Source organism: Geotrypetes seraphini, chromosome 6 (assembly GCF_902459505.1).
Source record: "Geotrypetes seraphini chromosome 6, aGeoSer1.1, whole genome shotgun sequence".
Lineage (NCBI taxonomy): Eukaryota > Metazoa > Chordata > Amphibia > Gymnophiona > Dermophiidae > Geotrypetes > Geotrypetes seraphini.
This window is the reverse complement of record NC_047089.1, coordinates 242,444,314-242,460,267: the sequence shown is the minus strand read 5'-3', so window position 1 is coordinate 242,460,267 and position 15,954 is coordinate 242,444,314. Positions and strand designations below refer to the sequence as shown.

At 45.4% G+C, this 15,954-nt stretch overlaps 1 protein-coding gene across 4 annotated transcripts in view; it reads left to right on the top strand.

The window, feature by feature from the left end:
- Positions 1-15,954, top strand: part of CDKL5 (cyclin dependent kinase like 5) — a 316,174-nt gene that overhangs the window by 265,573 nt on the left and 34,647 nt on the right. For all 4 annotated transcript variants that reach the window (XM_033950592.1, XM_033950593.1, XM_033950594.1 and 1 more), the window contains exon 15: positions 12,344-12,443. In XM_033950592.1, coding sequence (XP_033806483.1) covers positions 12,344-12,443 — 100 coding nt within the window. The remainder of the gene's footprint in view (positions 1-12,343; positions 12,444-15,954) is intronic.

The following is a 15,954-nucleotide window of genomic DNA, read 5'->3' as shown; positions in this document are numbered from 1 at the left end:
AGTGGTGAATATTTCTAGCCAGCCTCTCCAGGAGCCTTTTTTTACACACACACCACATCAAAAAATGTTAAATAGATGCTTCCATGCTCGGTTGGGGAGCCCATCTTGATGGGCTCCATATTCAAGGAACCTGGAGTTCTCAAGAGAAAACTCTTCACATCAATCTGCTAGAACTTTGAGTAATATGCAATACGCTATGCACATTCGAGGATCACCTTCTGAATCAAGTAGTTCTAATCCATACAGACAACCAAGTAGCCATGTATTACATAAACAAGCAAGAGGGTATGGGCTCTAGTCACCTATGCCAGAAGGCGATCCATGTCTGGTTGTGGGCTATACCTCAAAACATTTTCCTGAAAGCAGTTTACCTAGCAAGGAAACGGAATATTTTGGCAGACAAGCTGAACAGAATCCTATAACCTCATGAATGGTCACTCAACTCAAACTGTGCTGCAACAAATATTCAGGAATTGGGGGACCCCCGAAGTAGACCTTTATGCATCCCCTTACAATCACAAACTTTCAGTCTTCTGTTCCAAAATCTACACTCCCAGTCACCTAGAGTCAGATTCCTTACTCTTGACAGATTTCTGTATGTTTTCCCTCCAATACCTCTCATCAGAAAGACTTTATTCAAACTCTATCAAGAGCTAGCCACCTTGATTCTTATAGCTTCTTGATGGCTGCAACAGCCATGGTTCCCTCTCCAACTCGGTGTTCAAGAACCCAATGAACTTAAAACCATTCCAACACTGCTGATTCAGAACAAAGTGTCTTTTCTCCATTCCAATCTATGCTCGTTAGCTCTCACAGCGTGGTATCTCTCTCCCAATCAGTAAATACTTTTACATTCTCTGCTTCAGTTTCAGCTATCAATGAAGTCTTAAGAAAGCCAACGCTCACTTTACCCTCTGGTGTAATCTTAATTCCTTAGATCCTATCACCTGTCTTCTCCCATCGGTCCTGGACTATCTTTTACATCTCTCTAACTCTGGTCTCAAAACTACTTCTGTCAGAGTTCTTATCAGTGCTATAATTGCATTTCATGCACTGCTGGATAAGAAACCTTTCTCCATAGACAAGCAGTATAAGTCAGCCCCATTTTTGGTGACGTCATCTGTGTTCCCAATTCGGAATTGCTCTCCCAGAGCTCAGGTGAGGCATTTGGGAGCCTCATCTGAGCATGTGCAGGTAGCCCTATATATACCTGTGCTGGCCCTCACTAATCCAGTTTAGTTCAACCGCCCTTCCCAACAGCCGGATCACAGCTCTCCACCAAAAAAAAAAGGAGAAGAAGAAGAAGACAAAGAAACCAGAAGGAAAAGAATGGCAAAGGAATCAGAAAAAAACACTGTAAAACCGGGATTCAAGAAGTGCCCGACCTGCAAGAGGAAAATGAGCTCCACGAACCCCCACGAGGTGTGTGTCCGCTGCCTAGGAGAAGCTCACCTCATGGCCGCCTGCTCTCAGTGTCTCAAGATGTCCCCGAGAGTCCGCAGAAGCCGCCTGCACACGCTTCAAAACCCGGGGGAAGACAAGCACAAGAAGGAGAAAAAATCCCCACCACAGCAGGGAAGACACCATCTGCACACCCGACGCCGGTAAAGACCCCCCCCCCCCCCGCCCCCGGGAGCCCAATCGGCAACCGCAGCAAACCCTGCCTACCTGCTGACTAAAGAATCCTAGCAACAGCAGAGCAGACTGCTCTTAAAACTCTCCAGCTTCATGAAAGGCTCCCCGATGGCTGCTCCAAGGCCCGGGCTGAGCACAGAGGTGCAGACAGTGGCAGAAACGGCCGAGGGTTTCCTATCCCCTCCGCCGGCCATTTTACAAGCACAGATCTAGGTCGGCTCCGATTCTGCACGACTCCAGTGGCCTCGACTTCATCCCAGGATGATGTCAGCGTGCCAGGCTCCACCCCCTTAAAGGCACAGCCACAGCAAAAGGCAAACCTGACTACAGACAGTGCCTTCGCAAACATGGATCCATCCTCTGCCCACTTAAAGGGACAGGACGACATGCCTCACAGGATCCAGCACACCCAGACCTGCAAGGAGGGAAGAAGAAGGAGATACAGAGCAAGTTCTTCCTCCTCCTCCTCAGCCGCCTCACCAAAACAACGAAGACGCAGAGGATCAGCAGGGCAAGAGGCCAGGAGCAGGGGCAGACCCCACCAGTCGAAGGGTTACCCATTGCACCCACCACAGCCCACAACGCCCAGCCGCACCAACCAACCACCGCTGACCACGGTCTGTTTGAACTCTTCAACAGGTTCATCGCACAACTCGCCGAGCAAAGGGTGCAGAGACAAAGCCCAGCGCTGAACGCAGAGCAGACACTGCAGCCGCCGACCAGTTGGAGGCAGAGAACAGAGACAGCCCCATCACACTCTTCAGCTACCGACGGCTATACCTCCGACCGCAGTGGGCGCTACCAGCAAAGCTACGCTTCAACAAGGGGCAGCCCACATACATCAGCAACCCAGGAGACCCCAGACACAGAGCCTGCTTCGGGGACAACACAGTCTGACACTCCTGCAGAGGACCTCACCTACCCAAAGTTCCTCCAGAAAGTAGCATCCACACTAGCACTCACTCCAATACAAGAGCCAGAAGCGACAAATGAAGCACCGGGACTGCTAAAATACCTGAAAATGCAAAAAGCCACAGCAGCACTACCAGCTCACAAGATGCTACTAGATTGCCGGGACGAGATCTGAAAGACCCCAATGTCAAGCCCTGCCGTGTCCAGGATGCTAGACTAAAAATGCCAGATTAGTGAGGCAACAGGCTTTGACAAACCACAACTCCCTCACCAATCCATCATAGTAGAATCTGCGCTCAAGAAGGCTAAGAGCAACCGCCCCCATGCCAATGACCCGACGGGCAAGGAACACAGGACCCTGGATTCCACCACAAAAAAGGTCTACCATGGCTCCATGCTAAATGCAAAAATTGACACTCACTTATTCCACCTTATCCTGTACAATGATGCCCTCCGGAGGAGAGCAGAGGAAGCCCTAGACATGCTACACCCGGAGGGGAAAGCCTGCATAGCTCACATACTGCAGGATATGGAAGAATGCGGAAAACATATGATAAAAGTGACCTTTGATGCATTTGAAACTTCTGCCCGCACAGCCGGAGTAGCCATAGCAGCCAGGCGCCTGGCATGGCTACGAGCCTCGGGGCTACGGGAGGACACACACGAGCATATCGCAGACACACCATGCTCAGGGGAGAACTTATTTGGAGACAGTGACAGAAACAGTGGACAAAATGAAAGAACATTACACTACTCTTCAAACCCTCTCCTCAGATGGTTTTGTAAAAAATGCGACACCAAGATGGCCCAACACCAACCAGTACCGTCAACACAACACAACACCAATGTAAGGCAATATGACAACCAGACCAGATGGCCGTCACACAGACAGAAAGCACAACAGCCCAGTGCCCCTTACCAGCAAAGGCAGTGCCAGAGGGAACGAAACAACACAAGCCAGCCACCTCCACCGGTATGAAAGTGGGGCCCAGCTTTTGACTCATCAACAACGCCCCCCATCCCAGTTGGGGGTCACCTCTCTGCTTTCCACAAAGCCTGGGAAAGGAAAATAACAGACAAATGAATGCTGCGAATCATAAAAAATGGGTACCGCATCAGATTCTGCACCCATCCACCATCCAACCCTCCAAAACGAAACAGCCAGAACTCACCTCCAGAGAGATAAAAGCTCCCCTCCAAGCAAGAGCAATAGAGCCAGTACCCAAGTCACAGCACAGCCAGGGATTCTACTCCCATTACTTTTTCATCCCCAAGAAGATGGGAGGATTCAGACCCATCCTAGACTTATGAGGCCTGAACAAGCACGTAGTCAAGGAAAAATTTCATATGCACTCCCTAGGGACAATCTTACCATTAATTCAAAAAGACAACTGGCTGGCCTCACTGGACCTTCAAGATGTGTATTCACACATCCCTATGCATCCCTCCCAAAGAAAGTTTCTACGATTCAGGACCCTAACTCAGCACTTCCAATACAGGGTCCTGCCCTTCGGACTCTCCTGCACCGAGAGTCTTTACAAAATGCATCGCAGTAGCAGTGGCCCAACTCCGCAAGAGCGCCATATGCATGTTCCCTTACCTGGACGACTGGCTGCTGGTGGGTCCATCAGCCCGGGCAACAGCTGCAGCAGTAAATACAACGAGGTCACTCCTGCAATCCCTGGGGTTCCTCGTAAACATAAAAAAATCAGTACTACAACCAACACAATCAATAAAATTTATTGGGGCAAGGATTTGCACGCCCCTGAACGCAGCTTTTCTACCCCACTCAAGGGGAACAGCAATATAAAAACTGACCCAGAAAATATCAGCGACACGTACAGTCACAGCAAGGACAATACTACATCTCCTGGACCATCAAGCAGCCGCCATGCACGTTGTCCCGCTTGCCAAGCTTCACATGTGACCACTCCAGTAGTTCCTCAGGAAAAATTAGAACCAGCATACACAGCCTCTGTCTCACAGAGTCACAGTGGACCAGAAAATCTGCCACGATCTCAAATGGTGGACACAACAGCAGAATTTGTTCAAGGGCAAGTCTTTCCAGCAGCCACAACACCAACTGACACTCACCACAGATGCCTCAAAGCAGGGGTGGGGAGTCCACCTCCTCCACCTGAGATGGTCCCCATCCGAAGCCAAACAACACATCAACCTGCTGGAACTCAGGGCAATTGGAAATGCCCTGCAAGCCTTGGCCCCCTGGATCTTCAACAAGACTTTACTGATCCAGACAGACAACCAGGTGGCAATGTTCTACATCAACAAGCAGGGGGGCAAGGGCTCACTCACCCTCTGTAGGGAGGCCCACAAAATCTGGACATTCGCTTTATCACAACCAACACTCTCATCCAGGCCACCTACCTCCCAGGCCAGAACTACGCCCTGGCGGACAGCCTCAGCAGAAAGCTGGACCCCCACGAATGGTCCCTCCACCCAGAGGTAACCCCGGACCTCTTCCACAAGCAGGGCCTCCCAACAAGGGACCTCTTCACAGCAGAGGACAACAAGAAGTGCCCTCAATTCTTCTCCAAAAGACCGACACAATACAGCCAAACCAGGGATGCTTTTGCCATACATTGGGGGAAACACCTATTCTACGCCTTCCCCCCATACCACTCATCCACAGAGCACTCCAGAAGATCAGGCAGGAGGCAGCCACAGTGATCTTCATTGCGCCCTACTGGCCGAGACAAGTGTGGTTCCCCTTCCTACATCGGCTGTCGACACGGCCCCTATCAGCCTACCACTGTGACTGGACCTCATCACCCAAGACCAGGGACAAACTCTACATCCCAGATTGAAAACACTAGCACTGACAGCATGGATGTTGAAAGGCTAATCCTGGACCCTCTCCACATATCAACAGGGGTGACTGAGGTACTACTAGCAGCCAGATGCCCGGCGACTAGAAAATCATACAGGCTCAAGTGGAAAAGATTCCACATATGGTGTGTCTCGAAAGGAGAAGACCCACTCACCTGCCAGGTCCTAGCAGTACTCTAATACTTACTTAACCTATCCACAACGGGACTCAGAACATCCTCCATAAGGGTCCACTTGAGCTCTATATCTGCGTTCCACAACCGCATCAAGGACAGGACCCTAGCCACACACCCGCTAGTGTCCAAGTTCATGAGAGGGCTTACAAACCTGCACCCCCCGGTATGCCGCCCATGTGGGACCTGGGCATCATCCTCCGCAGGTTAACAGCGCACCCCTTTGAGCCATTGGAGGAGGCGCCATCAAATTCCTCACCTGGAAAGTAGTTTTTCTCATTGCCATCACATCAGCGAGATGCATCCGTGAACTACAAGCCCTGGTGACATACCTACCATACACACAGATCCTTCATGATCACGCAGTGGTTAGAACCCACCCAAAGTTCCTACCAAAGGTAGCCTTACCTTTTCACATAAACCAATCCATAGTGCTCCCCTCCTTCTGTCTGGGACCACATACCAACAGCACGGAGCAACTCCTACACACCTTAGACTGCACCCGTGCCCTTCGCCTGTACATTCAAAGAACACAACCCTGGTGAAAGGCAGTACAACTGTTCGTATCCTTTGACCCCAACAAGCCAGGAACACCAGTGGGGAAACGCACTATATCCAACTGGATCGCAAACTGCATTGCCTCCTGCTATGAGCAAGAGGGAGTGTCCCTTGAGGGAAAGGCCACAGCACACCAACTTAGGGCCATGGCCGCAACATTGGCAAACCTCAGCAACATGCCACTTCAGGACATTTGCAGAGCAGCCACATGGTCTGCCCCGCACACCTTCACCAGACACTATTGCCTGGATCGACCGCTGCAGTCTTCCAATGACTTTGGTCTCAACATACTATGAATGGTGACCAAAACAGACACAGCCAAGGACACCAATACCTGGATTAGCTGAACAGGACTATTAGTCTGAATCAGATAGAAGAGATTGTTAGATCTTACAAAAAAAAAAAAAAAAGGTGTTACTCAAACACCACGTTGGTGATATATATTTTTGCTATACTTGCTATCTGTTATTGAGATACATAAGAACATAAGCGTTGCCTCTGCCGGGTCAGACCAGGGGTCCATCGTGCCCGGCAGTCCGCTCCCGCGGCGGCCCCCCAGGTCCATGACCTGAAAGTGTTCCCTACCTAACCTAAAATATCCATACCCTATTCACTCAATGTCCTGTAAGGTAAACCTCTATCTGTACCCTGTTATTCCCTTTGCTTCCAGGAAATCATCCAGTTCCTTTTTGAACCCCAGAATTGTACTCTGTCCTATCACCTCTCCGGGAAGCGCGTTCCAGGTGTCCACCACCCTCTGAGTGAAGAAGAACCTCTTTGCATTCGTTATGAATCTGTCTCCTCTCAGTTTTTCTGAATGACCTCTTGTTTTAGTTGTCCCTGCTAGTCTAAAGAATCTGTCCCTCTCCACCTTCTCTATGCCCTTCATGATTTTATAAGTTTCTATCATGTCCCCTCTCAGTCTCCGCTTCTCCAGGGTAAAGAGCCCCAGCCTGTCCAACCGTTCGGCATATGAAAGGTTCTCCATACCCTTTATCATCCTCGTTGCCCTCCTCTGGACCCTCTCGAGTATTGCCATGTCCTTCTTGAGGTATGGCGACCAGTATTGGACGCAGTATTCCAGATGTGGGCGCACCATTGCTCGATACAGTGGCAGGATAACTTCTTTTGTTCTGGTAGTGATACCTTTTTTGATAATGCCCAACATTCTGTTCGCTTTTTTTGAGGCCGCTGCACATTGTGCCGCCTGCTTCATTGTGTTATCCACCAATACCCCCAGATCTTTTTCTTGGCTGCTTCCCCCGAGTACCCTCCCTTCCATCGTATAGCTGTACATGGAGTTCCCCTTCCCTATGTGCAATACCTTACATTTCTCCACATTGAAGCTCATCTGCCATTTATTTGCCCACTCACTCAGCTTGTTCAGGTCGCTCTGCAGTTCTTTGCATTCCTCAACAGTTCTGGCCCTGCTGGAGAGTTTTGTGTCATCCGCGAACTTGATAACTTCGCACTTTGTCCCCGTTTCTAGATCATTAATAAATATATTGAACAGCAATGGTCCCAGCACTGACCCTTGCGGAACACCACTTGTGACCCCTATCCAGTCAGAGTAGTGCCCCTTTACTCCTACCCTCTGTTTCCTGTCCGCCAGCCAATTTTTGATCCATCTGTACACGTTCCCTTCCACCCCGTGACTCCACAGTTTCTTCAGTAAGCGTTCATGGGGCACCTTGTCGAAGGCTTTTTGGAAATCTAGATATATAATGTCTACTGGGTCACCTTGGTCCAATTGCTTACTTATCCCCTCAAAGAAATGCAGTAGATTTGTTTGGCATGATCGGCCTTTACAGAAACCATGCTGGCTTGATCTCATCAGATTATTTTTTTCTATATGCTCATTGATACCTTCCCTGATCATTGATTCGACCATCTTCCCCGGAACAGAGGTTAAGCTCACCGGTCTGTAGTTTCCCGGGTCGCCTCTCGATCCTTTTTTGAAGATCGGTGTAACATTCGCTATCTTCCAGTCCTCCGGGATTACCCCTATTCTCAAGGACAGGTTGCAAATATGCTGCAGTAACTCTGCTGTTTCATCTCTGAGCTCTTTTAGTATTCTCGGGTGGATCCCGTCTGGGCCCGGAGCTTTGTCCGTTCTTAATCTATCTATCTGCCTGAGAACGTCTTCGAGGCTTACCTCCATGTTGGTAAATTATTTAAAAAAAAAAAAAAATTGTTGGTCCAGTTCTATGGACCAAAATAAAGTTCCTATTCTTTACAACGCATAACCTCTGACTGGTCTCAGTATTTGGGATTTTTTTTCTTATCTCTGCCCCTCACCTGACGCTTATGCAGCCTCACCCTACCGCAGTGAGGTAGCAGGGACACAGAGGGGACCATCTCTAGTGGGGACCCCGTCCTTTTTACCCCCTCTGCACCCCGCAGCTGGAGAGTCACCAAAAGTGGGGCTGAATTATACTGCTTGTCCATGGAGAAAGTGAAGTTACTTACCTGTAACGGGAGTTCTCCGTGGACAGCAGGATAAGTCAGCCACACTGACCCTCCCTCCTCTCCTATGGGTGACACTGCCCTAAGATTCAAGCTAGGGAAATCACTGGATTAGTGAGGGCCAGCACAGGTATATATAGGGCTACCTGCACATGCTCAGATGAGGCTCCCAAAAGCCTCACCTGAGCTCTGGGAGAGCAATTCTGAATTGGGAACGTAGATGACATCACCAAATGTGTGGCTGAGTTATCCTGCTGTCCAAGGAGAACTCCCGTTACAGGTAAGTAACTTTGCTTTATCCTTGCATCCTTTAATCTCCAGATTCATGAAGGGACTTTTTCCATACTAAACCTCTAATCAAGACTCCTACAGTTGCTTGGGACCTTAATGTTATACTTTCAACTCTGATGAAGCCTCCATTTGAACCACTCAAACATCTCTCAAACACTTCATATGGAAAGTGGTATTCCTAATCTACATTATTTCAGCTCAGAGTCAATGAACTGCAAGCGCTGGGATCAGATCCACCTTACAAAACATTTTACCATGACAGAATATTTCATCCGAAGTTCCTCCTAAAGGTAGTCTCACAATGTCATCTCAACCAGTTTATAGTTCTTCTTTCCAAGACTACATTCTCATCCTGGTGAAGCAGCACTTCACACATTAGACTAAACATGATCTTGCTTATTACTTAAATCAGACCAAGCCTCACAGAACTTCTACACAGCTGTTCCTGATATTAGATCCAAACAGAATTGGAGTTCAAGTTTTAGCCACTTCAGTAGCTCGTCTACATTTTACTCCTATTGAGGACATCTGTAAAGCAGCTACTTGGTCCTACATGCATAAATTCACATCCCCACTACTGTTTGGAAAATCATTCTAGATGGGATAGTCAGTTTGGCTTCTCTGTGTTCTGCTAATTCTCTTTCAGTGTCTATTGTTCATTTGCTTTTCTCCTCTCCTCTCCTCTCTCTTGTTCCATTTCCCCACTATGCCTGTGTCTATCATATTGATCTTTCCCTTTCAGCTTTTTCCTCCCTTTTTACTTTTCTACCTGTCCATTCAAACTTCATCCTTTCTCACCCTTCTTCTTTTTAATTTTCAGATAATCAACTTTCCTTCTCTTTTTCTCATTCTCTAGCTCTCTCATTTCCCATCTTTATTTATTCAATTTTCTGTACCATTCTGAGCTCAGAAAGGTTTACATGAATTTATTCAGGTACTCAAGCATTTTTCCTTGTCTGTCTCGACAGGCTCACAATCTATCTAATGTACCTGGGGTAATGGTGGGATTAAGTGGCATGCTAAGGGTCACAAGGAGCAGCATGGGTTTGAACTCACAACCTCGGGGTGCTGAGGCTGTAGCTTTAACCATTGCGCCACACTCTCCCCCTTCCCCAGCCTCCTAATACCTTCTGTCTACTCCCCACTATCTCTGTACTCATCTTTCTCTTACTCTTGCCCTTCCCCCAGCATTGTAATGTTATTTATTTGGAAACATGCCGATTAAAAATCATACAAAATACAGCTCATATCAGTGTATATTATCAAAAGCTTCACTGGCTTCCGTTTGAGGCTAGGGTGTTATTTAAATTTGGATGCATTTGTTTTAAACTTTTATTTGGCTTAGCATCGGCTTACCTTGTTTCACATTTTAGTTTTTTTTTATTTCTAAGAAAAATATTTGTAGATCTGGTTGGTTTTATTTTCCTTCAGCAAATGCATGTCGTTACAAAAAAATTTTGGATAGGATCCTAGCATTCCAAGCAGGATTAATGAATTCATGTTTGAATCTTCTTGTTTCTCCATTTCTTACTTATTATCAATTTCGAAAAGATCTTAAAATCCATTTATTTAAACAATATAATGTACATTATTGATTTTCATATTATCATGTGGTTATAATGTACTTTTTATTTGTACTTATTTTAGTCGATATTATGTTATCCTTATTTATTAGTTTTAATGTTTGTATTAGTTACTCTGATTTTATTATGTATGATGTTATGTTGTATGCTGAGTATCTAATTGTGTAAACCGCTATGAACCGCTGGTTAGGCGGTATATAAAAATAAATTATTATTATTATTATCTCCCACATGGTTTCACCATTTTCAGTATCTCTACTCTTGGAGTGCAGCATCTCCTCTCCCACTCGAGCCCAACCTCATCACTCCCCTCTCATGACCTGATGTCTCCCTATCCCTTTCACTCCAACTACTAGTATCATCCTATTCTACCTCTCTTCCCCTCTCCAAGGACCTATTATTTCTCTCCCTACCCCCATGGTCCAACTTTGTTCCCTCTCTCTTTCTTTTGCTCTCCTTTCCTCTAGAGAATGACAGTACACTGTGCTTGTACAGTCTCTTGATTGTTGTTTACCACATTGATCTGAGAGGTTACTGCAGTATATAAGTGAATTTGTTATGTTATGTTTTTCCCCATTCCGGTGGAAACTCATTTTCCTGTCCCATCCCATTGAGTTTGTTTCCTGTCCCTGCTCCATTCCTGCAAGCTCTGTCCTCATCTGCACAAGCTTCAAACACTTTAAAATCATAAATGTTCTTAGGCTTTATGCGATTAAGGCAGAGCTTACAGGATTGGGGCAGGAACAGCGACAAAACTCGCAGGGATGGGGAAAATTTGTCCCTGTGTCATTCTCTACTTTCCACCCCAGCATTATCCAGCATCCCTCTTTTTCTTCCCTCACTCTCTCCCATTCTTTATCATCCCTCCTTGCTACCCCCAGGTCCAGCAGTTCTCCCTATCTCCCTTCCACCCCCAGGCCCAACATCTCTCCTTTCCCTTCCTCTCCCTCTCATTTGTTTCCAGGCTCATCATTCCTTCCTTTTCCCCACCTCAGTTCTAGCATTTCTCCCTCTCCTTGAACCCTCCACCCTTCCCTCCCTTGTTAATCATCCCTCCCTTCCTGCCACCCCCAGATCCAGCAGTTCTCTCTCCCTACCACCCCCAGATCCAGCAGTTCTCCTTCCTCCCATGCCTAATATATCTCCCTTTCCCTTCCTCCATCCCATTATCCACCAACTCTCTCCCGCTCATGTGTTTCCAGGCCCATCATTCCTTCCTTTTCCTCTCCTCCCATCCCTTATCTGGCACTTTTCTCTCTGCTTGAACCCCCCCCCCCCCCCCATACACACATACACTGCTCTACCTTAAAACAACTTCAGTATCTCTTCCATGACACCTTCCCAGTCTACTTTAAAATAGATTTCTATTTTCAGGGGCTTGCCAGCCTGGCAGCAGTTCTGGTACTCTGCAATCTCCCTGGTGCTTTCCTTCTGTCGCGTTCTAACCCCTTCTGTTGCAACTTCCTGTTTCTGCCTGGTTGGAATATGGCAGAAGAAAAGCTCCTGGGAAGCCATTGGCAACATAGCAGAATTGCTCATGCACCAATGAGCCCCTGAGAAGAAAATCAATTTTAAGGTAGACCACAAAGGTGAGCAGCAAAGAGGGAGAAATCAGACGGGGGTTGGGAGAAGGGAAAGAGATGGACCATGGGGCCCAGGACAGCTGCCCTGTTTGCCTCTCCATCTCCTCCCCCAACTCTGGTCCTGCCTTTGACTCATGTTAGATTTTGTTTAAAGATCAAAAATCATTTAGTACGAAATATGCAATAATAGAGGAAATCAAGAAGAGGATAATACTTTTTCATATCACTGTCTAAGGTCTTCAGTAAATTTCCACCAGTTTTAAAAGTCCTTACATTTTTTTTTCTGTTGATTTAGAGTGGACCGTATCATGATAGTCACCCAGACGATGGAACAAAGGAAAATAGACATCTTTATAGTGACACTCTTCCGAGAAGAGTTGGCAGTTTTTACAGAGGTAATCTTTCTATATGCTGCATGAGGTATCCAAATTACATGTGATGCAAGATAAATTCTGCTTTTTAAAGGAGTGTTTTTAAGATAAATATTTGAAGAGAAAATGACTATGTGGTGAATGTCTTAGTTTCAAAACCAAGTGTTCATTAAGTATTGGTAGACTCAAGTCTCTCCTTAGCATTTGAAATTTCAGCACCATACTAATATTCACCTGTTATAAATTAATGAGCATGTCCCTTTGTCCCTTTTATGAATTGAGTTATCCCATGAGCACTTTATATGAGAAGACCATAAAACTGAGTTACTCTACTACTTGAATAATTGGAGTTGGTATAATCTTTACTTTATAGTAATATGAACATAAGAACATAAGAATTGCCGCTGCTAGGTCACACCAGTGGTCCATCTTGCCCAGCAGTCTGCTCACACTGCGGCCCTTAGGTCAAAGACCAGTGCTCTAAATGAGTCCAGCCTCACATGCGTACATTCTAGTTTAGCAGGAACTTGTCCAACTTTGTCTTGAATCCCTGGAGGGTGTTTTCCCCTATAACAGCCTCTGGAAGAGCATTCCCATTTTCTACCACTCTCTGGGTGAAGAAGAACTTCCTTACGTTTGTATGGAATCTATCCCCTTTCAGCTTTAGGGAGTTCCCTCTCGTTCTCCCTACCTTGGAGAGGGTAAACAATCTGTCTTTATCTACTAAGTCAATTCCCTTCAGTATCTTGAATGTTTCAATTATGTCCCCTCTCAGTCTCCTCTTTTCAAGGGAGAAGAGGCCCAGTTTCTCCAATCTTTCACTGTACGGCAACTCTTCCAGCCCTTTAGCCATTTTAGTCGCTCTTCTCTGGACCTTTCGAGTAGTACCATGTCCTCCTTCATGTACGGCGACCAGTGCTGGATGCAGTACTCCAGGTGAGGGTGCACCATGGCCCGGTACAGTAGCATGATAACCTTCTTCGATCTGTTCGTGATCCCCTTCTTTATCATTCCTAGTATTCTGTTTGCCCTTTTCGCCGCCACCGCACATTGCGCTGATGACTTCATCGACTTGTCAGTCAGAACTCCCAAGTCATTTGTAGTAGTATTAATGAAAATACACTAGCTTGAGATGTTGAGGAGGGTTAACCTCTTATCCATATCTCATATGAAGTGAAGTTCAGCAACTCATGATATAGATGGAATGATTTTCATGCATTAGTTATTGTACCTCTAAAGCTACAGTATATATTAGTCTTTTTAACAAGTTGAACTTAAATTGAATTTAAAAAAGGTCAGTTAATTTGTCGTCTGTGCCAGTCAAGTGATTGGAGGTGTGATGATCATCAGTACTCTCTTAAATATTCTTTAATTATGCACTAGGGCACTTGAAAATAAATCGAACTGTGCAAAATGTTAACAAATTGTACTTGGAGCGGCTGGGGCACGGGCAGTGTGTCTGGGAGGGAATGCATGGATGGGAGAACATCGCAGGGGAGGAGACATAGGCATCCTGGGACTGTCTGCCAAGTCTCTTCCCTGAAGAAGCCCTTTCTGGAAACGTCAATCGCTCCTCCTAAACTTACTTGCTCCACTTCATCACTGACGCTGAAACCGTGGATTGAAGACAAAGTTTTATTTTATTTTTCTTTCCAGCTTATGATTTATCTTTAATCTTATCTATTGTTTTGCCTTTTGTCTTTGTTTTGTTCTATTTCTATCATTTAAATTTCTCCAGAATTCTACTGTTCAACGGCTCCCCCTTCTGCTTCTATTCCTTTCTCTCCTCTCTTCTACCTTCCAAAGTATTTAGATCAATGCTGTCTTGTTAAAATGTTTATTTTATTTTTATTTATTTTTCCTCTAACTCTACTTTTCACTTCTCTATTACCCTCCAGGTACTTTAGTTAGATTGTGAGCCTTCGGGACAGTAAGGGAATTTTTCAAGTACCTTTCTTATTTCTAATCTTAATGTATATTTTCTGTAAACCGCTTAGAACCTAACGGATGTAGCGGTATATAAGAAATAAATTACATTACATTACATTAATATGCATCACTTAAATTATTTATAGGACAATTTCATTTAAAATACAATCAAGAAATTGTGTGATATATACATATATCGATTATTAAGCATCACATAAAAGTTAATGTACAAATAGCCAAATGAACTATCAGAACGTAAAACACTCTTAAATCACTGTCCAGTTCATAGGCCTTGCAACATCAGCTCTTTTCCAGAGCTGCCTAGATACCATAATTGCACATGAAGAACTGTCCCATGTGACTCTGATATATTCATAATGGCTTGATAAGCTTACATTAAAATCTGAAAGTCAAAGTATCAATTAAAAGACAGATATCCCATGACAGCTGAGTCCACAGTTTTAGGGACTGCACAAGAGAAACATTTATTCCTTGTCTTTATTCATTTTAATCTCTTTTAATGATGGCTGACATAATAGATCTTAATTTCCGAGAAAAGCAACTGATTGAGTTCGATCCCAGCCTGCTCCTTCTGATTCTGGGCAAGTCACTTAACCCTCCATTGCCCCAGGTACCACAGTTAGAATGTGAGGCTACCAGGACAGATAGAGGAAAATGTTTGAGTACCTAATTACTATTCATGGCCTCTTTTACAAAGCTGCGCTAGTGGCTGCCGCACAGCAACAGCCACAAAGCCCTTTAAATCTCTATGGGCTTCGGGGCCGTTAGCGCAGCGCAGCTAAAAGAGGCCGTCAATGTATCGTAAACTACTTTGGGTGAATCTCTTTATGAAAAGACGGCTAATAGATATGAGATTAAATTGGGGAATGTGTTGTCCTGTTTATGTAAATTTTATGAATATTTTTATGTAACCCACATAGTTCTTTGGATATGCAGAATATAAATGATTTAAATAAATAAACATAAATTATATGGATTTATGTCATGGTAGCCTATATGTCAAGTTAGTCTCTCTTTTTTTTTAATAACATAAGAATAGCTTTACTGGGTCAGACCATTGGTCCATCAAGCCCAGTAGCCCGTTCTCATGGTGGCCAATCCAGGTCCCTAGTATCTGGCCACAACCCAAGGAGTAGCAACATTCCATGCTACCGATCCAGGGCAAGCAGTGGCTTCCCCCATGTCTTTCTCAATAACAGACACTGGACTTTCCTCCAGGAAATTGTCCAAACTTTTCTTAAAACCAGCTATGCTATCTACTCTTACCACAACCACTGGCAATGTGCGTTCCAGAGCTTAACTATTCTCTGAGTGAAAAAATATTTCCTCATGTTAGTTTTAAAAGTATTTCCCTGTAACTTCGAGTATCCCCTAGTTTTTGTAATTTTTGACAAAGTGAAAATTCAATCCACTTGTACCCATTCTACTCCACTCAGAATTTTGTAGACTTCAATCATATCTCCCCTCAATCGTCTCTTTTCCAAGCTGAAGAGCCCTAACCTTTTTAGTCTTTTCTCATATGAAAGGAGATCAATCCCCTTTATCATCTTGGTTGCTCTTCTTTGAACCTTTTCTAGTGCCGCTA